This window comes from Mus musculus, chromosome 12 (genome assembly GCF_000001635.26).
Source record: "Mus musculus strain C57BL/6J chromosome 12, GRCm38.p6 C57BL/6J".
In the NCBI taxonomy this organism is placed as follows: Eukaryota; Metazoa; Chordata; class Mammalia; order Rodentia; family Muridae; genus Mus; species Mus musculus.
Window position 1 is genome coordinate 81467286 of NC_000078.6, and position 24157 is coordinate 81491442.

Genomic DNA, 24157 nt, shown 5'->3' on the forward strand with positions numbered 1-24157 from the left:
TAATAGGTCTGCCTTTATATGTTACTTGACCTTTTTCCCTTGCTGCTTTTAATATTCTATCTTTATTTAGTGCACTTGATGTTTTGACTGTTGGGTGACAGGAGGAATTTCTTTTCTGGTCCAGTCTATTTGGAGTTCTGTAGGCTTCTTGTATGTTCATGGTCATATCTTTCTTTAGGTTAGGGAAGTTTTCTTCTATAATTTTGTTGAAGATATTTACTGGTACTTTAAGTTGGAAATATTCATTCTCATCTATACCAATTATTCTTAGGTTTGGTCTTCTCATTGTGTGCTGTATTTCCTGGATGTTTTGAGTTAGGATCTTTTTGCATTTTGCATTTTCTTTTACTGTTGTGTCCATGTTTTCTATGGAATCTTCTGTACCAGGGATTCTCTCTTCCATTTCTTGTATTCTGTTGCTGATGCTTGCATCTATGGTTCCTGATTTCTTTCCTAGGAGTTCTATCTCCGTAGTTGTCTCCCTTTGTGTTTTCTTTATTGTTTCTACTTCCATTTTTGGATCCTGGATGGTTTTGTTCAATTCTTTCAGCTGTCTGGTAGTGTTTCCCTATAACTCTCTAACGGATTTTTTGTGTTTCCTTTTAAGGGCTTCTAGCTGTTTACCTGTATTTCCTTCTTAATTTCCTCCATCATCATGAGAAGTGATTTTAGACCCATGTCTTGCTTTTCTGGTGTGATGGTGAATCCAGGACTTGCTACGGTGGGAGAGTTTGGTTCTGATGATGCCAAGTAACCTTGGTTTCTTTTGCTTTTGTTCTTATGCTTGCCTCCTGCCATCTGATCATCTCAAGTGCTTGCTGTCCTCAATATATCTGATTGGAGCCTATCCTTCCTATAATCCCAGTTGATTCAGGACTCCTCAGAGTCCATCTTTCTCTGTGATCCTTTGATTGCAGGCTCCTGTGAACCTGAGATTCTGGGTGTGTCAAGAGTTCTTGTCAGTCATGTTTTCTTTGAGACCCTGAAATACTGGTGTGACCAAGCTCCTGTTATCCTGGGATCCTGTTATCCTAAGATCCTGGGCTTATTACAGTGTTTGGAAGTGGTGTCTCCTCTGAGGACTGTGGAGCTGTCTAGTCTGTTATAAACCAAGGTAAATCAGTACTGATCAGAAGGAACCCGAGCCTCTGGTCACTCAGGGTTCCTGTGTCCTTGCTCCTGCTGTCACAGGCCCATCACCATTAGTTTGGAACAGATGTTGTGTTCCACTGATCCCCTGGGGACCGTGGGGGTGTCTACCAACTTGCACCCAAGGAAACCCGGAGCTGGTGCTTACCGGAAGGGCTTTACTAATGCTTTAATTGTCTCATTATAAGCAGAAAATGAATATTGGCAAAAAAAACTTGAAGTAATTTTGGAGGGAGAAATTAACAACAAATACCCCCCAAAACAAGCAATTACACGTTATGAAAAGAACTAAATTCTCCTCTACAGTGTAAAAGGGGCAGCAATTTGTCATTCTATACTGATACAAAGAAATCAGGAAAGGCAGGTTATAAGTCAGAAAAAAATAAGTAGAGTGATTCAGAAACCTTATGATTCAGTTCAAAAATCAAAGTTATATGGATATAAATTTGAAACTTTTAGGTTCATGGTCCTGGTATTTGGGGGAGTCTTCAAACTAGGGAAAAATGGAGAGATCCCAGGGAAATAAGGAGAGATCCCAGTCTCAGGAATAGATAGGTAGGGAAACTTAAGCTGTTGGTTGACCATATTGATCCATGACCTATGCTGCATCTGAGGTCCATGAAGGTGCCTGTGGCCCATGCTTTGGCCAAGAGCCATATTAATATCTATGGTCTAAGCTGCTGTTGGAGAGCATGTTGAGGTCTGTTGTCCATGCTGCCAACAGAAGCCATGTGGATGTCTGTGGTCCAAGGTTTCACCATATAGAAGTCCATATCACACAGAAGAACATGTTGATGCCTATCACCTGTCTTACCACTGAAGGCCATGTGGATGCTGGTGGTCTGTGCTCCTGTTTGAAACCCTGGTGATGTTAATGGACTGGATTGCTACCAAGGACATAATGGTTTATGGCCTACGGCCCAGAGGACACGTTGGTATCTGAGGCTTGTGCTACCACCAAGGGCCATGAAAGTGTCAATGGTCCATACTAGAACAGAGGCCCATGCTGATGTCTGGGGTCTGTACTGCCACCAGAGGCCATGTTGATATCCATGGTTCAAGCTGTTGCCAGAAGCCAAATGGAAGTCCATAATCCATGTTCCAGCTAACTGTAAAATACAAGGAAGCTACTTTTGCAGTGGTATTAGTGACTGTAGACTCTCAGTTGAGAGAGCTATAGAAGACTTTTGTGACAACCCCTAACCCCATCACCACCACCACCATTCAAAGAAAGTAGCTGCCTAAAAAGAAAGCCATCAAAGAAAACTCTTTTAAACTTTAGGTAAGAATGCTGAAGTGTAGCTCTCCAAAAGTGATAGCTTCTGGCAGGAGTGAAGATAGGGAAGGACTTAGTTTTCTTTAAGGAGCTAGCTATTGGGTCGGGGTCGGGGGGGGGGTGTTAACCATCCTCTGGTAAGTATACAAACAAATTGGATCTATAGTCTTTTTCTTCTCCTTTGGAGGGACTTGGGGGGGAGGTCACAAGGGTTGGGGACAGACCTGGGAGGATTAGGAAGTATATGCTTTGTAGGGTGCATTATGTGAAATTTCCAAATAATCAATAAAAATATTATATCGGGAAAAAATAGAAAATCAACTATATTGGGGCAAAATCTTCTGAAAAGTGTTCCCTCTCAGTCAGCACATAAAAGCCATGGTCCAGAAGAGCTGAGGCTTCATCTCATGCTGGAAACTGAACTTGGTAGTGTAACAATCACCCAAGTAATACTGGTTTTAAAAGTTTGAAGGGATCATAGAACATAGATGAGGCTTGGCATTGTTTAGCAGAGCTAGAGTCCCTCAAGGGAGAGAGGAAGAGTCTGTTAGTGAAGGTGCAGATTCAGTTGCAGTATAGAAGGCCCAGGATTGAAGAGGTCATGGAAAAAAAATCAAGGCTTGACACTGTGTGGCAGGGTCAGGGAACTTGAAGATAGCCCAGAAGTAGTTGACAGAAGTACAATAGGAGACCATTGCATTTTAGAGATAGCAGTACCAAGAGAACAGCCAAGGACAGCAACTGTGGAATAGGCCTCAGCCTGAGATAAAGTTTGTGTGCTTGCAGTTGGCAGTCCAAAGAAGTAAAACTAAATGTCTCAACCTTTTGGAGCCTGGAGGATCATTAAAGGGTCCCAGATGTCAAGCATCAAACTTTGAACACTGTTGAATATGGATTTGGATTTTGACTTTATTTGATTGTGACTATGCATGCCCTAGTTCTTCCCTCCCAGGGTAAAAAAAAGTCTTTAACTTCTTTGTCTTTAGTTTTGTTCTTGTTTTGTCTTACAGGAGCCCACAGTTAGAGAGACTTTTAGTATTTCAGATAAATTTGGGGACTTAAAGAGCCTTTGTATTTTGAAAGAGATTAGGTACTATATAAAAAGAAAACTGGACACTTAAAGTGTTGAAAAATTTAAAAACTATGGGACTTTTAAAAATTGGAATGTTTCACACTGTCATATGACATTAGCATGACACCATGGACAAACAAGAAGGGTTGTGGCTTAGGAAATGCTGTGTCAAATTGACAATGGGTAGATTATTATGGTTGGTTTTCATATCAAATAGATACAACCTAGGGTCATCTGAGAAGAAGGAATCATAATCCAGAAAACATCTATATGATTTTGTAGGCAAGTCTACAGGTAATTTTTCTGAACAATGATTGATGTAGGAGAACTGCCCATTGTAGATGGTGCTATCCGGAGTGATCCTCGGCCGTATAAGAAAGGAAGTTGAGGAAGAAATGGGAAGCAAGCCAGGAAGCCATGTTCCTCCATGGCCAATGCATCAGTCCCTGCCTTGAGTTCCTACCCTGACTAAGAGTGTAAGCAAAATAAACCCTTTATTTTCCAAGTTGCTTTTGGTCAGTGTTTTATCACAGCAACAGAAAAATAACTAAGCCACTAACTTTGAAGTCAGTTTGTAATTATCCATTAAGTAATATTCTAAGATCACTAAAACTAATGTGTTGAAATTAATTAAAATTGATTGAGAGAAAAGTGGGGTGTTTTTATCATTTGGAATAGTTATAGTGGGAATATTTCAGCTAAAACTTCAGGTATTTAGAATTCAGTACTGAGATTACACAAGGTAGAGAATTGAGACTGCCTAAACAGAAGTAAAAGAAGAAAATGAGCTACTGGTTTTAAAAACAAAACTCTTACCTTTCCTACCATTTTGTTTAAGGATCAGACTACAGGAGATCTAACAAACAAACTAGAACCAACTCCCAGATTATGCTACTGCACAACACAGCCTTTTCATAACCTCAACAAAAATGTCACATCTTCTTACCATCATGCACTACATATGAACAGGTTTCAGAGGCTGAGTTATAAAGTATTAGGAATAAAATATAAGACCATTACTAGATTATGATCACTTATTTATAAGCTTAACATAAAGTCACCATTTTATTGGGAAAATCTGGATCTATGCCTATGATTTTCATCAGAAACCAAACTGAGATAGCAAAAATATTCCAGTGACTAGAAAGAGTATGAGTGGGTAATAGGAAAGTAGAATTCATGGCATGTTATGGAAGTAGTAGTCACATTTTTTTTATAGATTGGTAGTGGAGTGTGTGTGTGTGTGTGTGTGTGTGTGTGTGTTCAACACTACTATTTTCATTTGCAAGTAGACTGAAAAGCATACAGACTTATACTTGACTTTTTAATCAAAAATTTCTGCCATCATACTATTCACATCCAGGTTTCCACAGGTCTGGAATCTTCTTCCTACATATCAAGATGAGAACATTTCATTGAAAAAAACAAAACAAAACAAAAAATTGAGCACAGTCAGGTTGTCTTAGGCTTAAGAGTTTCTGGGTTTCGTCCTTGGAGGAGTTGAGGATCTTCCCAAGGCCTCGGACCTCGAATATTCTTCCAGTTTTCAAAAGTGGAGTCCTTTATTTTCTACAGAGCCACAAAGTTAAGCGTATTAGTTCAAAAGCCCAGTGGCTTTGAGTGATGTTATCACTAAGTGGTGATCAGGTCAAGGAAAACCCAATAGGCTCAAGAACAAGTTCAGCAAATAGACTCCAAGCCAACCTCAGGGACTTCCTGGGTTTAGAACTTTACTTGCTTGCTACAGAGAGACGTTACATTAATAAGCCCATAGTGGCAAAAGGAGTTTACACTCTGTTCCTAAGAGCACAACGAAAGGAAAGAGACTGGGAAAACAGGAGTATATGTGAAGCTGTACTAGTGTAGCAACAGCTGAAAGGCTGGTATGAGTAACAGTAGAAAACAGAAGACCTAAGGTGTAGACCCTGGCATCTTCACAAGGAAGAAAACAACCAAAGCGCCTTGTTTTGCAACCTGGGAAATGATACTGGGCTTCAGAATGAAGTCATTCTCCTCTGGTAACCTGAGTAAAAGTATTTATCCTAGGCAGAACCATTCAACTACACTCTGATATACCATAGCTTCCCTTAGTCTTAAATGTCTCAAGCATGGGGGGAAGCTGGAGAAAAGGGATGGACAGAAGAGCTCCTTGAACCTCTTCAATAGTCACTTTTATATACCTGCTTCTATTCTGAAATAACTGAGGGAAGAAAAAAATTGCTATGAGATCAACGGGTAATTTATATCCAAAAATGGAGAAAATAGCATATGTTTTCCTTGATGTTTAGATACAAAGTATTAACCCTTTTATTGAAGAACCATACAATCTTTACCAATTAGCACAGGCCACCTTGGCATTGCCTCTCTTATAAGTGGTTGCTAAAAGGCAAGATGAAATACTCTATATTCATAAAGCTATTAACCTTTATGATTCCTAAAAGAACTACACAGAAAAATCTATTCCCAGACAAGCCCTTCACAGCCCTGACTGCCTGCTCAGTGCTCACTCACTTCCCCAAGCAAACAGTCCAAGGCTTCAACAAAGGACAGGGAAGCAGGAAATGAAAGTGTTTCTCTTTCAGGTAGGAGTGTATGTTAAATATATATGGATGTACAAAGTGCTATTAATTTAGCATAAATATTTTCAAGAATGGCTATGAAACTATCTAAAGCAGCAGTTCTTAACATTCCAAATGCCACAACCCTTTATTATAATCTCTCATGTTGTAGTGATCCCTCAATCATAAAATTATTTTTGTTGCTACTTCCTAACTGTAATTTGGGGACTGTTATGAATAGTAATGTAAATATCTGATATTTCCAGTGGTCTTTAAGGGGCCACAACCCACAGTTTGAGAATTACTTATCTAAAGGAACTAAATGGCCTTTTAGTTTGTTTCTTTGTTTGTTTTTTGAGACAGAGTTTATATAGCCAAGGTTAGCCTTGAACTCACTATGTAGTATAAGTTGGCTTTGAACTACCAGCAATCCTAGTGTCTAGTGTCTTAGTTAGGGTTTTACTGCTGTGAACAGACACCATGACCAAGGCAGCTCTTATAAGGTCAACATTTAATCAGGGCTGTCTTACAGGTTCAGAGGCTCAGTCCATTATTATCAAGGCAGGAGGATGGCAGCGTCCTGGCATGCATGGTACAGGAAGAGCTAAAAGTTCTATATCTTCATCTGAAGGCTGCTAGGAGAAGACTGAGTTCCAAGCAGCTAGGATGAGGGTCTTAAAGCCCACACTCACAGGGATACACCTACTCCAATAAGGCACACCTACTCCAAAAACTACTAGGAGGCTACACATCCTAATAGTGCCACTCCCTAGGCTGAGCATATACAAACTATCAAGCTTGGCCTCCCTAAATACTGGCATAGCAAACATGTGCTACCATTCCTAGCAAAATCACCATTATACAGATATGTTGAAGTATAAATGCTTATTAGAATTTAAAATAATTCTTAGGATATGAGACAAAATTGACAAGAAAGAGTCATGGGAACATATTGTGTTTAGGGGCCATTTACAGGAAAGACTCCTTGTAGAAAATCTACAAAATTTATGTTTGGCTGCATGTCAGGCTGTACATAATGTTATGCAAGACTCAAGCCTCACTGTCTAATACCCGGTGCTATAGAACTTACTCCCCAGCACTTCTGGTTCCAAATTTAAGATAATTTACCAAATACTGTAAACTCAGATTAAACTTATTTTTTCTTTACTATTAATATATCTTGAGAAATAGAACCAGTCATGACTAATGAGAATGTTACAAAACATAGAATATTAACATACTATACCTCATACTCTGACTCTAAAGTTATTTTATTCACTTTCAATTTTTTCTCCAATTCAGGATCAATCTGTAGAAAAGAAAAAAGAACATATATCATTTAATTCTTTTATATTCATTTTTCACTTTATTTTTTTTTCATTTTTTACTTTTAAAAGTCATAGGAGAGCAGAGACTAAAGGAAAGGCCATCCAGAGAGATGCCCCAACTGGGGACACCAAACCCTGAAACTGTTTGTTGATGCCAAGAAGTGCTAGCTGACAGGACCGTGGTATAGCTGTCTCCTGAGAGGCTCTGCTAGCACCTGACGAACATAAATGCAGATACTCACAGTAACCATCAGACTGAGCCCAGGGACCTCAGTGGAAGAGTTAGGGGAAGGACTTAAGAAGTTGAAGGGATTTGCAGCCCCATAGGAAGAACAACAATACCAACTAACTGGACTCCCCACCCCCACCCCCACAACCCCACCAGAGCTCCCAGGGACTAAGCCACCAACCAAAGAGTATACATGAGTGGACCCATGGCTCCAGCTGCTTTTGTAGCATAGGATGGCCTTATCTGGAATTGGAGAGGAGGCCCTTGGTAATGTGGAGGCTTGATGCCCCAGTGTAGTGGGATGCTAGAGCAGTAAGGCAGGAGTGGGTGGGTAGGTGGGGGAGCACCTCTAGAGGATGGGGGATTTGCAGAGGGGAGAACAGGAAGGGGGAAAACATTTGAAATGTAAATAAATAAAATAACCAATAAAAAAGAGAGAAAGATTATATAATCTCCAAAAAAAAAAAAAAAAAGTCATAGGAGAGCTGAGCCTGGTGGCTCATGCCTTTAATCCCAGCACAAAGGAGGTAGAAATAGAAGATCTCTATGAATCTGAGATCAGCCTGCTCTCATGAGTCCTAGGCCAGCAAAGGACACAATGAGTCCCTACCCAAACAAACAAACAAACAAACAAAATCATAGAAAAAAATAGATAAGAAAATTCATCCAATTTAAAGCATATGTCAAAATCTCTAATATCAACTATAATAATTAATGCATAGTGAAAACTAATACATAACTCCAGACACTGATCTACACTAGGAATTGTTTACTAGGCATTTGGCATGTACATATACTGTTTAATGCTCACAAAACCTATTAGATAGACATAAATTCCATCATCTACTATGTGTATAGAAAGCAGGATACACCAAGTTGAATAACTTGTGACAGATACTTGTGTTGGTATTAAACATTGGCCCTCTGCCTCCAGAGGCAGCAGTATTCACCTACTGCTAATGTAGATTTTGTAGTACAGAAATATTTAAAATATTGCTATATAATGCACTTGAAAATAAAAGAACCTTTTCCATAGACCAAATAAAGAGTTAGAAATTTAGAGTTCCAGCCGGGCGTGGTGGCACACGCCTTTAATCCCAGCACTCGGGAGGCAGAGGCAGGCAGATTTCTGAGTTCGAGATCAGCCTGGTCTACAAAATGAGTTCCAGGACAGCCAGGGCTACACAGAGAAACCCTGTCTCAAAAAAAAAAAAAAAAAAAAAAAACCCAACAAAGAAATTTAGAGTTCCATAGTGGCACACTGAAACTCATGTCTATTACATGTGTGTTACAAAAAAATAAAAAAAAGGAATGTTGGTGAAATAAACAAGACACAGAACATAGACTCACTGAGTATGAGTGACTTAACAGAGCCTATGAACAAAGTGATGAGCCAGGGGTTTAATCCCAGAATTCCACTAGAATGATGTATGGTAGAGACAAATGTGATAAATCAAAAAAGGATAAATTATAACAAGTAGATCTAAAAATCCCAACTCATGGGGCTGGAGAGATGGCTCAGCAGTTGAGAGCACTGACTGCTCTTCTGAAGGTCCTGAGTTAAAATCTCAGCAACCACATGGTGGCTCACAACCATCTGTAATGAGATCTGACACTCTCTTCTGGTGTGTCTGAATATAGCTACAGTGTACTCACATATAATAAATAAAGTAAATCTTTAAAAAAAAAATCCCACACATATGTACCTGAGCTTCCAGAATTATATCAGTATTGGTCATGTGCCATTTCTGCCTTATCAGCAAATACTATCCTATTGAATAACACTTCCCTAAGCTATCTTCTCACGCTTCTATTTTCTATTCAAAGTGAGATTTAAAACAAAATAAATAAATACATAAAATAAAATAAAATAAAATAAAATAAAATAAAATAGCTCAATTAAGTCTTCAGTTTAGGGTTTCCTTAGAGCTGAGAATTGGAGTTGAAAGTCATTTTCCCTCCACTGCACTTGCCAAGCCTGGAACAAGTATAGAATCATAACTAAGTGTTATTAGCGTTACAGCCAGCTATATCATGTTTGTGCTCATGTATGAAATTTATAAAAATAAATAAATAAATAAATAAGGAAAGAAAGTAAAAGGATTATTAGAAATGTGCATTGGGGTCGAGCGTGGTGGCGCATGCCTTTAATCCCAGCACTTGGGAGGCAGAGGCAGGCGAATCTCTAAGTTTGAGGCCAACCTGGTCTACAGAGTGAGTTCCAGGACAGCCAGGGCTACACAGAGAAACCCTGTCTGGAAAAAAAAAAAAAAAAAAAAAAAAAAAGAAATGTGTGTTGAGAATGAAGAAAGGAAGAAGTGAGAGATAAGAAAGGGTACTAGGAGTGTGGTGGTTTGAATATGGTTGGCCCACAGGAAGTGGCACTATTAGGAGGTGTGGCCTTGTTGGAGGAATTGTGTCACTTTGGGTATGGGCTTTAAGGTCCTATGCTCAAGCTCCATCCAATGTGAAAGAGAGTCCTCTCCTGGCTGCCTTTGTATCAAGATGTAGAACTCTCAGATCCTCCAGCACCATTTCTGACTACTCACTGTTATGCTTCCAGCCATAATGATAATGGACTAAACCTCTGAAACTATAAGCCAGCCCCAATTGAATGTTGTCCTTTGTAAGAGTTGCCTTAGTCAAGATGTCTCTTCACAAGAATAAAACCCAAACTATGACAAGTGAAAAGAATATTATCAAAGCACATTACATACATGTATGGAAATGTCATAATGAAGAATGTTACTTTGTACAGTTTATATGTTAATTTAAAAAGAAGAGGAGCCAAGTTTGGAAAGCAGGAAGATGTTGATACTGGGGATTAGGAAAATCATCACCTAGGGCTGCAAAGACAAAAGCAGAAAGCAAATGACAAGTGACAGGGTTTATCTCTCCCAAAGGAATTACTAAATTATTATTACTAAATTAGTAATTATTAAATTCCTAAATTCTAAACTCCATAAAATAAAAATATAGAGCTAAGCTGAAAATCTCTGAAAAGTACAGCTGAATTTCTTGGCATACTAATTAAAAGTCATATAAAGTCAGGTCTAAAGAATAAGGAATAAGCTGAGACACACTAAAGCTAACTGTAATTCCAACTAAGCCAGGACCCAGCTCATGCCCAAGTGTTAAGGGCACCAGACCCCACTCTGCCTGCCAAGAAAAAAAATGATGAACTGTTTCTGAAGGAAAACAATATCACCTAGAACCTTTACAGCCACCTACAAACAATAATTAATATTTAGGTGAAAATAATTATAAGGCATATTCAAAGATAAAATCATATAGTAAAAAATGAAGAAAATGGATAATTATACCCTTATGGGAGATGGGACTTTTAAGTAATTATGATTCACAAAGTGTTTGTTACCCCCAAAAAATGGATAAAATATGGCACTATGAAAAATTTCTCTAGAGTACTGAAATACATAATAAAAGAATTAAGTGAACAGTTTAGAAGTAAAAAATATGTACTAAATCACAAAGTTATATAGCTATCTCTTGTGAGGCTATGCCATTGTCTGGCAAACACAGAAGTGGATGCTCACAGTCAGCTATAGGATAGAACACAGGGACCCCAATGGAGGAGCTAGAGAAAGTACCCAAGGAGCTGAAGGGGTCTGAAACCCTACAGGTAGAACAACAATATGAACTAACCAGTACCCCAGAGCTCGTGTCTCTAGCTGAACAACAATATGAACTAACCAGTACCCCAGAGCTCGTGTCTCTAGCTGAACAACAATATGAACTAACCAGTACCCCCAGAGCTCGTGTCTCTAGCTGCATATGTATCAGAAGATGGCCTAGTTGGCCATTAGTGGAAAGAGAGGCCCATTGGTCGTGCAAACTTTATATGCCTCAGTACAGGGGAACGCCAGGGCCAAGAAGTGGGAGTGGGTGGATAGGGAAACAGGGTGGGGGGAGGGTATAGGGGACTTTTGGGATAGCATTTGAAATATAAATGAAGAAAATATCTAACAAAAAAAATTTTTAAATAAGAATCGATAAGGACCTCATAAAATTGCAAAGCTTCTGTAAGGCAAAAGACATTGTCAATTTAAAAAAAAAAAAAAAAAAGAACAGGGTTAGTAAGAAACTCATCATAACAAAAGACAGATTTAGTAATTAGAAGGTAAAACAGCAGAGAGAATCCAGGGATGAGTATATACACAAAAAGGGTTAAGTGCAGATTAAGAGTATTTTCTGCAGTACATATAGGCCATGAACTTACACATAGTTTAATAGTACACTCTACAGCTCCTATAGCTCATGAACTTAGGCATAGTTCAATAGTACACTTTATAAATCTTAAAGTCCCATGTAGGAAGCAGAAAGAAAACTGAGGTAAAAACAAACAAAAAACTTTTTTCTAAAACATTGATCTTTTGTTTTATGTATCCCATGGTTTTGCTTAAAATCCTCAAAGAATCCAAATGACAGTTTGAAACTCCAGGGTTTTTTTTTCCACATTAGAGTACCTAAGAGTTAAGGAAACCATTTCCTGCTTCCATCACTCAATATCAATTCCTCTCCCCTCCCTCATTGTGCTGGAGGTCAAACCCATGGCTTGCTGGATGGTAGGCAAGTACTCTACCACTCAGTTTGATTCACAGGCCAGGGAATCACTGTGTATAAAATAATAGAAAGCTAGACCCTTGATAAGACTGAACAAGGCCAACTGTGTTCCTGCTAGACAAAAACATGTCTAGTATCAGATCTTCCCCTGTTGGTCACCACTATATTTAGTTCCACCTCATAAAGAAAATGGAATTTTAATAAATTTTGTAGATCAGTCAAATAAATAATATGATAAGTAAGTGGGGTGTATGCACAAGCTAACTCAGCATTTACTACCCTGTTTTAAGATGAACCAATTTAGGATTGATTTGTAAGTACTTGACTGTTTCTTCCTGGACATGTGGGATTCAGTCTTCTTATGTGTTTTCATCCCCATATCCAATATAACCAACTGCAACTTCTTTTTGCATATTGTGCAGTCTGCTGTTTTGGTTATTTAACTCCCTACTCTAGTTGCATGTGCCCTTTTCATCTGTCCTTAAAGTAACAGGATTACTTAGTTTTCTTTTCTAGTGATGTCTGGATCATATCAGCACTATTATTATGATTATTCTTATTTTCATTATCTGGTCTTGAAAATAGGGTCACAATATTTACATTAAATATTAAGCTAAACTCTCTTGTTACAAAGCACAAGATAGATAGGCAAATCAAAGACTGTCCTATTCACATGTACTTAAACTACATACTTAGCAGTATGTAGTACCTGGTGGGGATACAGCAATGGAGAGTCCACTACCACAGTGAACAATACTTGTTCCAGCATATAATGGTACATTATATATTATTTAGAAAAGTCTTCAACTATCAGGTATGTGTTCCCTCTCCCCAAATTACAAGACATTTCTCAGTTAATAAACCAGACATCTTATGTAACAGACAGCACAAATTTAAGAGTGAAAGTGTAATTACAGAGGGTACAAATCCTAGCTCTGTCCGGTGTACACACATTACTATACGCAGGATAGTATAGCTGTCTGGACCTTTTTTTCCACACCTGTAAAATGGAGGTCCTAGTATACTCACTCCTACAATAATACAGATGCTATAAAAAAAGATAGGTGTCTTCATTTATAATAAAATATTTTATTTTAGTATCAATTACCAATGAGAAATGGCAATATACTTATAACATCACTGGCAGTTACAATAGAATAGCTCATTTATAATTAGAGAGGAAAACTGTGTTCTTAAATTCCATAAGAATCCAAAAACAACTACGTCTGAGAATATTTGGGGAGAGAAACAACAATGTTACAAGTAAATACAGAGACCTTTTCCTGAATGCTTCATATGATTCACTTGCACGGACTCACATTAGTGATACTCTAAACAAGAAAAGGTGCAAAGACCAGCTATTGGGTTTGCAAGACAAAACAGATTAAAATTGCTAAGTGAAATGAGCATGAAATTCTCCTACACAAGCCAAACACCAATTATAGTTCTTACCTTAATTGTCACAGCATCGTACCGGATTTGTGAAAATTCACGAAGACCAAAAGAACCTCCAACAACCAGCAACTGAAACAAAGGAAGGGAATAGCTACATGAACTAGAAGGTCAACTCTGACTAGCTACATTCAGTTAAACAATGCCTTAGACAGCATATAAACAACCTATAGATTATATTTCCTAGAAAATTATTACTCATTTTCTTAAAAGTAAATGTGGTGGGGGTTACCTTCAAATGCATTCTAGTGACACCTGAAACCTGAACAAATATTAAACCCTAAATACACTGTTTTCTTTCTATACATAAATACATATAGCAAAGTTTAATTTTCAAAATAGGCACAATAAGATTAGCAACAATAACTAGTAATAAAGTACAACAATGATAATATATTGCAATAAATGCCATTTGAATTACTTGCATCTGAAATAATCCATGAGATTTTTCTCTTTTTTTTTTTTTTTTTTTTTTTAAACAACAGACAAGATGCAGCAAGTGAAATGTCAGAAAGGGAGGCCACTATACTATCCTGGAAAAATTATAAGATTGTAACTGATGTCATAAATCAATACTACATATGTATTTGACTTTTCTTGTTTACTTTTTTTTTTTTTTTGAGACAGAGTGCGGTGATTTGAATAAGAATGGCCCCCAAGGGCTCATATATTTGAATGCTTAGTTATCAGAGATTCACAAGGTTTGAAAGGATTAGGAGGTGTGGCCTTGATGGAGAAGTATCACACTGGGGATGATCTTTGAGGTGTCAGAGCCTAGAAGGCTCTCTCTTCCTGCTGCCTGAAGGTCTAGAAGTCGAATTCTCCAATTATTTCCCCAGCAGCATGTTTGCCTGCATGCCACTGTGCTCCTCGCCATGAAGGCAATGGACTGAACCTCTGAAACTGTCAGCCAGCCCCAACTAAATGTTTGTCTTTGTAAGAGTTGCCATACATGGTCATGGTATCTCCTCACAGCAATAGAAACCAACTAAGGCACAGGGTCTCATTAACCAAGATGACCCTCAACTTGGTATGTGCCTTGAACTTCCGATTCCCCTGCTTCCAAACTCAAAAGGAAATAAAAACACACCCAACTAAATGATTGCCTACTGTTATATAGTTTGGAGTGGACCTGTCTCTACTTAAATCCCTTTAGAGATGTATGTAACCTTAGAAGGTAAACCAACAGAAATGCCATTTGTTAACTAACTGATCAAACCAAGTCAAAAAAAAAAAATGTCTATCCAATTAAGTTATTTTTTTAGTTTTGTTTGTTTGGTTGGTTTTGTCTTGTTTTGTTTTGTCTATAAATATTTCCTGCCGATGTAACAGGACAGAACTCTTGAAACCTCTTTGAGTTTTGAGTGCTGTTTGATTCATGAGTCTTCTTTGATCACACAGAATCAGTAAAATCTGTTTTGCTTGAAGTTTTAATTTTAAGATTTATTTAGTATTTGTGCATGCAACCATACATGCACGCTTACGTGTACATGTGCACGTATGTGTCTATTGATGTGCCAGTACATGCGGGTGACTGTGGAGATCAGAAGAGGACATCAGGTACCATGGAGCTAGAGTTACAAGCAGTCACGAGCAGCCAGATACAGCTGCTGGGAAACTCTAGTCCTCTGAAAGAGCAGCAAGTACTCTTAATCAGGGAACCACCTCTCTCCTCCCTTGAGTTTCTAATACTATAACTACATAGGGTACACCTGGGAATAAAACTCTGGCCTTGTCTGTGTAGAATTTCTTTCAACTTCATGACTTTACAAAATTGGACATTTGTAAACACTGCCTTTTATTTTCTTAACAAATTATAAAGGAGTCTTGCAGCATATGACCCATTTTTCTGTATGAAGAAACCCTTTCAGAGAGCTTCCAAACTGCTACTGCTATTTTACCCAAGAGTGAGCTGGCTATAATCCTCACATCAGAGATGAATAAGCTAAGCCAATTAGGAGCAAAAAGCTTGATATCCATATCACTACTTAAATAATTAAATAGAAAGAGTGTAAAAACATAAAATAGAAATTTAAAATTTGAGGTTCATAAAAGCAACAAAACTCCACTGTTGTAACTTTAAAACTTCTGACAAAAAGAAAATGAAAAAAAAAAAAAAAAAACTAGATAAACTCAGAAGGTAAGAAACGGGGAGAGCACCTGTGCTGCGTGTCCCTGCATGCGCACACGCTTGCACATGTACACAGGTTGAAGGGTGAAAAGTAAAACAAAACAAAAAAATCATCAAAAAAACAACATTAGATTTAGAGTCTCTGTTCACTAGATTAGTGGCTCAATTAGAGGAACTGCTCTGCTCTCTGAAAGGGTTTCTGCATCAGAAAAATGGGCCATATGCTTTTCTTCTAAGAACATTCTCTCCTCTTGTTTCCTCTCTTGCAATCTAGAGATTCACCTCTTAGGTTTTAGGGCCCTTCATTAACCACCATGATTTCTAGGTAAACAGCAGCCACAATAAAAATTTGTATTTAACAATTATACATATAAAATATTCTTAGCTACTTTTAAAAAAAATGCTATTTGGGATACATAAGACTAAATCAAAATGGCTGCTTTTATACATACATATAATATATAATTTTATATATATACACACATATATATAATTAACATGTAACAATTTTAATTTTTAAAAGTCATAAAACTGAAAGGGAGAAAGGAATCACAGGAGAAGTTGGCGGGGGAGAGGTAGGGATGAAAAGGGTGTAAACACAGTGCTTATCTATTAAATCTATATAGTAATTTTAAATAAAAAAGAATGCTATTTTGCACACATGTATGTGCATAAAGCAAACAGAAATGAACGACTAGCTAGCTGTGTGTGTGTGTGCACGCGCGCGCGCGCGCGCGCGTGTGTGTGTGTGTGTGTGCGCGCGCGCGCGTTATAAAACAGAAGAGGAGAAACCCAGAACTCAGAGGAGGATTTCTCAAATTGGGCATAGAAAGTGCTCTTTGCTTAACTTCTGGAAGGGCATCTGTAAAATAAATTAGGCTTAAGAGTTTTTTCTAGACAGAGTTCCAGAGTGTGCCTTCATAAGACTGATAGGACCATTTAAAAACTGACCAAGAAAGGAATTTCCATTTGTAAAGGAGCCTCTTTCCTGCTGGGTAGCCCCGAAAATAGGGCAGGGTGCTAAGTCTACATAGAAAGCCTAGCCCTGAGATTTTTTTTTTCTTTCCATAACATCTTGACTTTTATAATTTTGAAAGAAAATCAAATTGACTCCCATAGTGATAAATGGTAAGTCAGTAGCAACATCCGTGATTTTGAACGGCAGAGGAACTTGCAGAAATAAAAAAATTTATATATGCCTTGTAAATTGCTGTCATTTTATAAAAACGAACGCTTACCCCAAAACTCTTAAAGCAGATTGCAGAGTTCCCTAATTATCAAAACAAGATCCAGACACATCAAAGACGACTTAAAAAAACATATTACGTTTCTAAAATCAACCTTTCTTTTAGCAGTGCTTAAATACAAAAGGCACTTCACACGTGCCAAGAACCACACCAAGAAAAATGTCTTGTATTTTTAAAAGTTTTTGTTTATTTTCTTTTATATCGTAATATGCTAAAGCAAATTAACTTAACAATGATCAAACAACAAATTATGAACATAATTACTACAAATGAATGTAATTATTAAAGAAGACATTTGATTAGTCTTCTTGCAAAATCTCAACATTTAACCCAGGAAAGGTACTGTAAAACGGGGATAGTAACACGCGCGTTCACGAAGGGAAAGGAAACGGGGGGTGGGGGATGGCGGGACCCGAGGTACACTTTTGAGCGTGAACTTAAAAACAAAAACAAAAACCTCAAAGCTCCGGTGGCTCCCACAGACCCCCTAGTCAGCAGTATCCGAAAGACAGCACCAATACGCCACTCAGCCAAAGAGGGCCCGCCCCTTCCGGACTCGCAGCCCCTGCTCCCGTCACAGCCGCTCACCAACATGGGAACTCCATAGCGTAGAGTCTTGTTCTTACGCAGAGCTCGCAACACAGCGGGCGCAATCATGGCAGAAGGTGCGGCCTGCTTAGTCAGCCGCTTCCAGAGCGAGCCCAGCGCGGCCCGCAACACGTCTCAGGCGAAGTTGTAGACTCAGCGCAGGCTTTGGGTGCCAGGTCCACGCCTGATAAGCCTCCCCGAGGCAAACGGAAACGATTGGCCTTAACGCACTTCTGCTTCCTCCCTCCCCCGGAAGTCGAGGCTTCTGAGCTCTGGTTCCGTGACCTCAGGATACGCCGGGTGCAATTGGGTTTTTCGATTTGGAAAATCTGTAATTCGCATATTCTGGATCTTGACTTCTGCGACTCAAGAAACTCAGATAAAGGGCGGGGTTGGTTTTTAAGCTAATGCACAAGTAGCACCAGGTTAATGAACACATTTTAAGTCGTGGCTCATCAGTTGTAACTGAACTTTTTAAAATTTTTTATTATTTTATTTATTTACAATTCAAATGCTATCCCCCGTCCCGGTTTCTGCTCCGCAAACCCTCTATCCTACTCCTTACTCTCTGCTTCTTTGAGGGTGCTCCCCCACCGACTCCCACCTCACTGCCCTAGCATTCTCCTACACTGGAGCATCAGGCCTTCAGAGGACCAAGGGCCTCTCCTCCAATGGATACCAGATAAAGCCATCCTCTGCTACAAATGCACCTGGAGCCATAGGTCCCTCCACGCATACTCTTTGGTTGGTGGTTTAGTCCCTGGGAGCTCTGGGGAATCTGATTGGTTGTTCTACCTATGGGGTTGCAAATCCCTTCAGTTCCTTCAAGTCCTTCCCCAACTCCTCTATTGGGGTCCCTGTTCTCAGTCCGATGGTTGGATGTGAGCATCCACATCTGTATAGGTAAGGCTCTGACAGCCTCTCAGGAGACAGCTATATCAAGCTCCTTGCAACAAGCACTTCTTGGCATCGGCAATAGTGATGGCTGTATGGGTATTGATCAACAATAGGTTTGGTAGCTGCATATGGGATGGATCCCCAGGTAGGGCAGTCTCTGATGGCCTTTCCTTCAGTCTCTACTCCACTCTTTGTCCCTATATTTTCTTTAGACAAGAGCAATTTTGGATTAAAATTTTTGAGAAAAGTGGGTGGCCCCATCCCTCAACTGGGGGTCATGTCTAACCTCTGGATATGGTCTCTACAGGTTCTCCCTCCCCTTTGTTGGGTATTTCAGCTAATGTCATCCCCATTGGGTCCTGGGAACCTCTTGCTTTCCTGGTGTCTGGGACCTTCTGTTGGCTACCTCCTGTTCATCTCCCATTGCAACACACCTTTCTGTTCAGTTCCCTGATCCTGGCTCTGTACATCTCCCCTGTTTCTTCCCACCTGACCCTGCCCCCCCTTTTTTTCTTCTCCCCTTCCTTTATTCCTCCCAACCTTCCCACCCTCTATCTCCCATGATTATTTTGTTCCCTCTTCTAAGTAGGACTGAAGCATCACACTTTGGTCTTCCTTCTTCTTGAGCTTCATATGGTCTGTATAAGTTGTATCATGAATATTCCAAGCTTTTTTTCCTAATATCCACTTATCAGTGAGTGTATACCATGTGTGTTCTTTTGTGACTGGATTACCTCACTCAAGATGATATAGTCTAGGTTTTTTTTTTTTTTTTTTTTTTTGCCTGCGAATTTCATGAAGTCCTATACTTAATGAATGAACACTTGTTTTTCATTGTTTGTGTGCCTCTGGATGAGTCAAGAAACACAGAAACAAAAAAGAAGAAACAGGTCATCTAATAGGGACACAAACTAGAAAGTATGATAGTTTGGATGAACAAAACACCTGCCTTGTCTTTTCCAGGAAGAGACAGAGAAAACCTTTGCCTCTGCCTCTGTCTCTCTGATGCCACTGAAATGCTTTGGGAGTAGCCTCACAAGTAACCACAGGAGAAGCTACGTATCTCCTTAAGCTTAGGATAACATCTATGTCAGGGGGAAAGAGGGCATAAAGGCAAAGGGGAGACTGAATGATCTTAATCTCACACAGCACTGGAAAGACAGGTTTATACATAATTAAAAGATCCTCTCTGTCTCTACAATTTTCAGAGCAAGTTTAAAATTATTTGTTAGAAGACTACAGTGTGGTGCTGTTTTGTTGTGGTGGTGTTTTTGTTTAGTTGGTTGGTTTTGCCACTTTTCATTCCATACTAATATTCCTTACTGAATATGCCATGAATTTACACACCTCCAATTTACACACTCCCATAGTACTTGAAGTCCACTGTACTCTATAGGCAACATAAATTATTCCCTCTTCAGAGCTCCATAGCCTTTGACTTATAACTTGGCACACTGTGTATTGTGTTAGTGTATAAAAGTGTCACTATTGTTAGTAGCATACAAACAAGTAAACAGGAGGATAGCTACAGTATTTCAGAGTTTGAATATTAATATTGGGGGAAAGACGTAATTTGCATTAAATCAAAGGAAACGTTGATGTGTCCACGACAACATTTCTTAAAGCAAGACTTTTTGTCAATCCCTTCCCTCCCCTGTGTCTTCACTTGACTGTAGATTAGAGATCTGCAAATGTGTGAATCAAGTAGTATAAGGGTGAGCAGTTTTAAACTGAGAGGTTAAACAACACAGTTAGAAGTATTAGAAGAAAATTTTGTAGATATACTAAAATTACTTTGGATCAGAATTTAGGATTGACAGGATAGGTCTCTAATAACAGGGGTGCTATAAATTATGAAGGGTGTCTCCTTCAAAGCTGGTGTTTATCGTTCTTGGTTGACTGTGCTGATCTGCCTGCTTCAGGAGCACTAGGATTACAGGTGTATGCCATTATACCTAGCCTTGGATTGACATCTTTCTGTTGTTTTGAAAAATCTTCTCTGTACAAAGATGAAACCATAAGGGACTACAAGATTTATTAAAATAGTGTGAAGTGTATAGCACTTACACAGCATCAACTTTCACCTTAAATTCATTTCCTATGACATTTCAAAACTCATCCAGTGTCCATATTACTTAAGTGTGTTCTCACTTCAACAGATATTACAAATCAAGGGGCCTGGCTCCAAAACTCTGGGCATTTTCTGACCTCCTCACTACATAGAAGACCATCGTCGTTCTGAGTCATATTCCATCAAAGCCCTGCACCCAGCTAGTGATTTATAATGGGATTAATCATACACATATAGTCTAGATAGTGCTATTATCAGTAATATGCTATCCTTTTCATATAAGTATATATCCACATTAGTGAAAGGTAACAAGCTTATCCAAGGTTATACTCTGTCAAGTAGTACAGATATTCCTTCCTGTAGAATTGACTATTATCTAATTGATAGTGGCTTCTATGGATATTTCATGGATCCTCTTAAATTGTAAACCTTAAGCTTGTCTTTAGTCCTTGTGGGAAACATTATGTTAGAGCCTTAAGTCCTTGAATGAGAAGCAACCCCATAGATTCAAATGTTTGAATATGTGGTTCCCAGTTGGTAGAACTGTTTGAGGAGGAATAGAAGGTATGGACTTGTCAGAGGAGGTGTGTCACTAGGAATGGGTTTTAAGGTTTCAAAACCCAATGCCAGTCTCACTCTTGCCCTTCCTCCTCCCGACCTCTCTCCTTTCCCCTCCCCTCCCAAGATATATCTTCTGCTGTGGATCAAAGGTAAGCTCTCTGCTACTGCTCCAGTGTTATACATGCTTGTCTGCTGCCATTAAACTTTGTTTTATATGTTATCTAGATCATGGTGTTTTGTCACGGCAATATAAAAGTAGCTAAGACAAACAATTCTTTTCCACATTAATACCTCTGTCTCAGTGCTGTGTGTGTGTGTGTGTGTGTGTGTGTGTGTGTGTGTGTGTGTGTCCTTCACCATTCAGGTTGTCAGACTTAGTGGCAAGAACCATTACCCCAAGTCATCTTGCTGTTCTGTACTAGTGACTGTCAAACATTAGTGTGTCTCTGAATCCTATAGAGAATACTAAAAATCTATTCTAGGCCCTATCGCCAGTTTCTGATTGCGCAGGTGATGGATGAAACCTAAAATATATTTCCTAACAAGCTTCCAGGTCATACTGAAACTGAGGTTCTAGGGACAACACTGAAGAACCCCTGATCTATCTTCTTTCCCTAAAAATGTTTTTCCTTCAAACTTGATCAGTGTGGGGATTTCTGGTACATTGCTAAAACCTGGAAACCATAACCTCCTTCTATGATCACTAAGACAACATGTCAAAAAAAAAATCTTATTTTGGTTCTCCTTACCATTTGATGTAACTTCTGAGTATAACTGGAGTGGTTGAGAGTAGATTTACTCCAGTTCCGTTTTATTTAGCTAAAACAAGTTACAATTAGGTTGTTAGCACAAAACTAGAAAACTCTTAGTCCTTTATGCACATTCTCTGATAAAAGTGATCACAAGCACTCTCTAGGGTATTTCCAGTACCATCCTGTTTTCTATGGGGTGTGAGCTATAGGATAAATGAGGCCACATAACTGCCCCTCTCCTGGTCATCCCCTCCCACAATCCTTCCCCCATCCATCCCGTTCTCCTCTGAGAGGGTAGCCCCCCCCCCCCTGGGTATCCACCCACCCTGGCACATCAAGTCTCTTCCTCTCCCACTGAGGCCAAATAAGGCAGCCCAGCTAGAACAACAGAATAATATATCGCACATACAGGGAACAGCTTTTGAGATAGCCCCTGCTCCAGTTGTTTGGGAAAGACCAAGCTGCACATCTGTTACATATGTACCAGGAAGCCTAGTTCCAGCCCGTGTATGTTCTTTTGATTGGTGGTTCAGTCTTTGAGAGCCCCACAAGCCCAGGTTAGTTGATTCTGCTGATCTTCCTGTGGAGTTTCTCTCCCTTTAGGGGCTGCAATCCTTCCTCCTAGTCTTCCTTAAGAGTCCCCAAGCTGCATCCACTGTTTGGCTGTGGGTGTATGCCTCTGTGGTTTATGGTTTGGGCATCTCAAGAGGACAGATGGTAGCTAATCTTAATGGTCACATTGATGGAAAAGAAATCTTTTGGCAACTCTGTAAGGAAGTTTCTAAATTAGGTTAAATGAGGTCGGGAAGATCCATCCTAAGTGTGGGGATCACAACACCATGGGTGAAGAATAGAAGGGAGAGTGCCAATATTCATCACTCTGCTTCCTGGTGGCAGATACAATACAGCAGCTGTCTCCTCACACCCCTGCTGCATATCTTGCCTGCTGTGGTAGGATTGCTCAGTCAAACTGAGACAAATGTATCCCTTTTTGTTTGTTTGTTTTGTTTTTTTGTTTTTGTTTTTAATTTTGCCACACCAACAAGAAAAGTTGCTGATACAATTTTACCTCTGCCACTAGAGTTATCAAATTGAGCAAAGCTCTATCCAACTTTTCAGTTGTCAAGGGCCAATTTATAAAGTAAACGCTTAACATAGTTTAATATTTTCAGGTAGACAGTTAAATCTTAAGGATGGAATTCTAGCCAAGACAGATGCTCACATTCAATTCTAGCAATAGTCATTGTTCAATTCACTTTCAAATAAAGAACAAGGGAAATTTTTATAGGATTTTTTTCTGGCACCTATTTCTTGGAGGTTGTTGTGTATGTTTGTCCCTACTCCATATTATGTGCTTGTGTAGAGGCCGTAGTCAACATTGGGTATCTTCCTCTCTCTCCACCTTATAATTTGTAGCAATCTTTGAACCTGTAGCTTTCCATTTGAATCCTGTCTCCTCATCGTACTGCTGCTGTTATATAGTACCATTACGGTCAAAGTTTATGTGGTTAATGGGTAACCAAACTTACGCCTTCATGCTTGCACAGCAAGCACATTCCCTACTGAGCCTTCCATGACTACAGAATATGCTAATGCATATTTTGCATATTTTAGAGCCATTCTTTAAATATGTCATGGTTTTCCATTTAGGACTCAAACCGATCAACATTTGAAGAATTTCTTCCATTTTTATTACTTCAGATGAACCTGGTTAGGTTTACAATTTTTAGTAATGTGACCAAGAGCCTAATATGGACAGGTTTGGAGTTGTTTGTTTTGATAACTAGTAATGGAACATACAGTATTTTAGCCACCTATGGACTGCATATAAGACAGTTCTTGAAAAATTTAGTAACTGAAAATTCCCATAGACTAGTATTTTTACTAAATATTTTCTATGTTTACATATATGAAGGTTTAATAGCATGCTACATGAATTTAAATCTGAGAAAAGACTCTACCTTCTAGGTTTGCCTACATATAGTTTATGATGTCATAGGATTGGCAGTACACTGTATCACTAGTAACGCATAACCATAAAACTTTATTGGAATAGAACCATATCTTTTTAATATTCATTGTTCTTTTCAGGCTATAAATGCAAAAATATAAGAACTGCAAGCCTAAAACATTTTTAAATTATTTCTCTTTCCCCCCTCCCCCTTTCCCCCCTTTCTCTCTCTCTCTCTCTCTCGTGTGTGTGTGTGTGTGTGTGTGTGTGTGTGTGTGTGTGTGTGTGTGTGTGTGTCTAGGGGTAGGAGTTGT

The 24157-nt window shown here is 39.0% G+C and overlaps 2 protein-coding genes across 8 annotated transcripts in view; both read right to left on the reverse strand.

Moving 5' to 3' along the window:
- Cox16 (cytochrome c oxidase assembly protein 16) overlaps positions 1–17852 on the reverse strand; it is a 126286-nt gene extending 108434 nt beyond the window's left edge. For 2 of the 6 annotated variants that reach the window (NM_001309809.2, NM_001309810.2), the window contains exons 1-3: positions 17612–17852; positions 13646–13717; positions 7302–7364 (exon numbers count right to left, since the gene is read on the reverse strand). In NM_001309809.2, the coding sequence (NP_001296738.1) occupies positions 7302–7364; positions 13646–13717; positions 17612–17680 (204 nt within the window). In that variant the 5' untranslated portion in view covers positions 17681–17852. Of the gene's footprint in view, positions 1–3317; positions 5067–7301; positions 7365–13645; positions 13718–17480; positions 17567–17611 lie in introns of those variants that run through there. The other 4 variants (NR_132134.1, NR_132135.1, NM_001309808.1 and 1 more) reach the window with 4 other exon arrangements.
- Gm20498 (predicted gene 20498) overlaps positions 1–24157 on the reverse strand; it is a 174060-nt gene that overhangs the window by 108434 nt on the left and 41469 nt on the right. Inside the window, exons 4-6 of one of the 2 annotated variants that reach the window (NM_001309847.1) lie at positions 13646–13717; positions 7302–7364; positions 3318–5066 (exon numbers count right to left, since the gene is read on the reverse strand). In NM_001309847.1, the coding sequence (NP_001296776.1) occupies positions 4950–5066; positions 7302–7364; positions 13646–13717 (252 nt within the window). In that variant the 3' untranslated portion in view covers positions 3318–4949. Of the gene's footprint in view, positions 1–3317; positions 5067–7301; positions 7365–13645; positions 13718–24157 lie in introns of those variants that run through there. The other variant, NM_001309848.1, reaches the window with a different exon arrangement.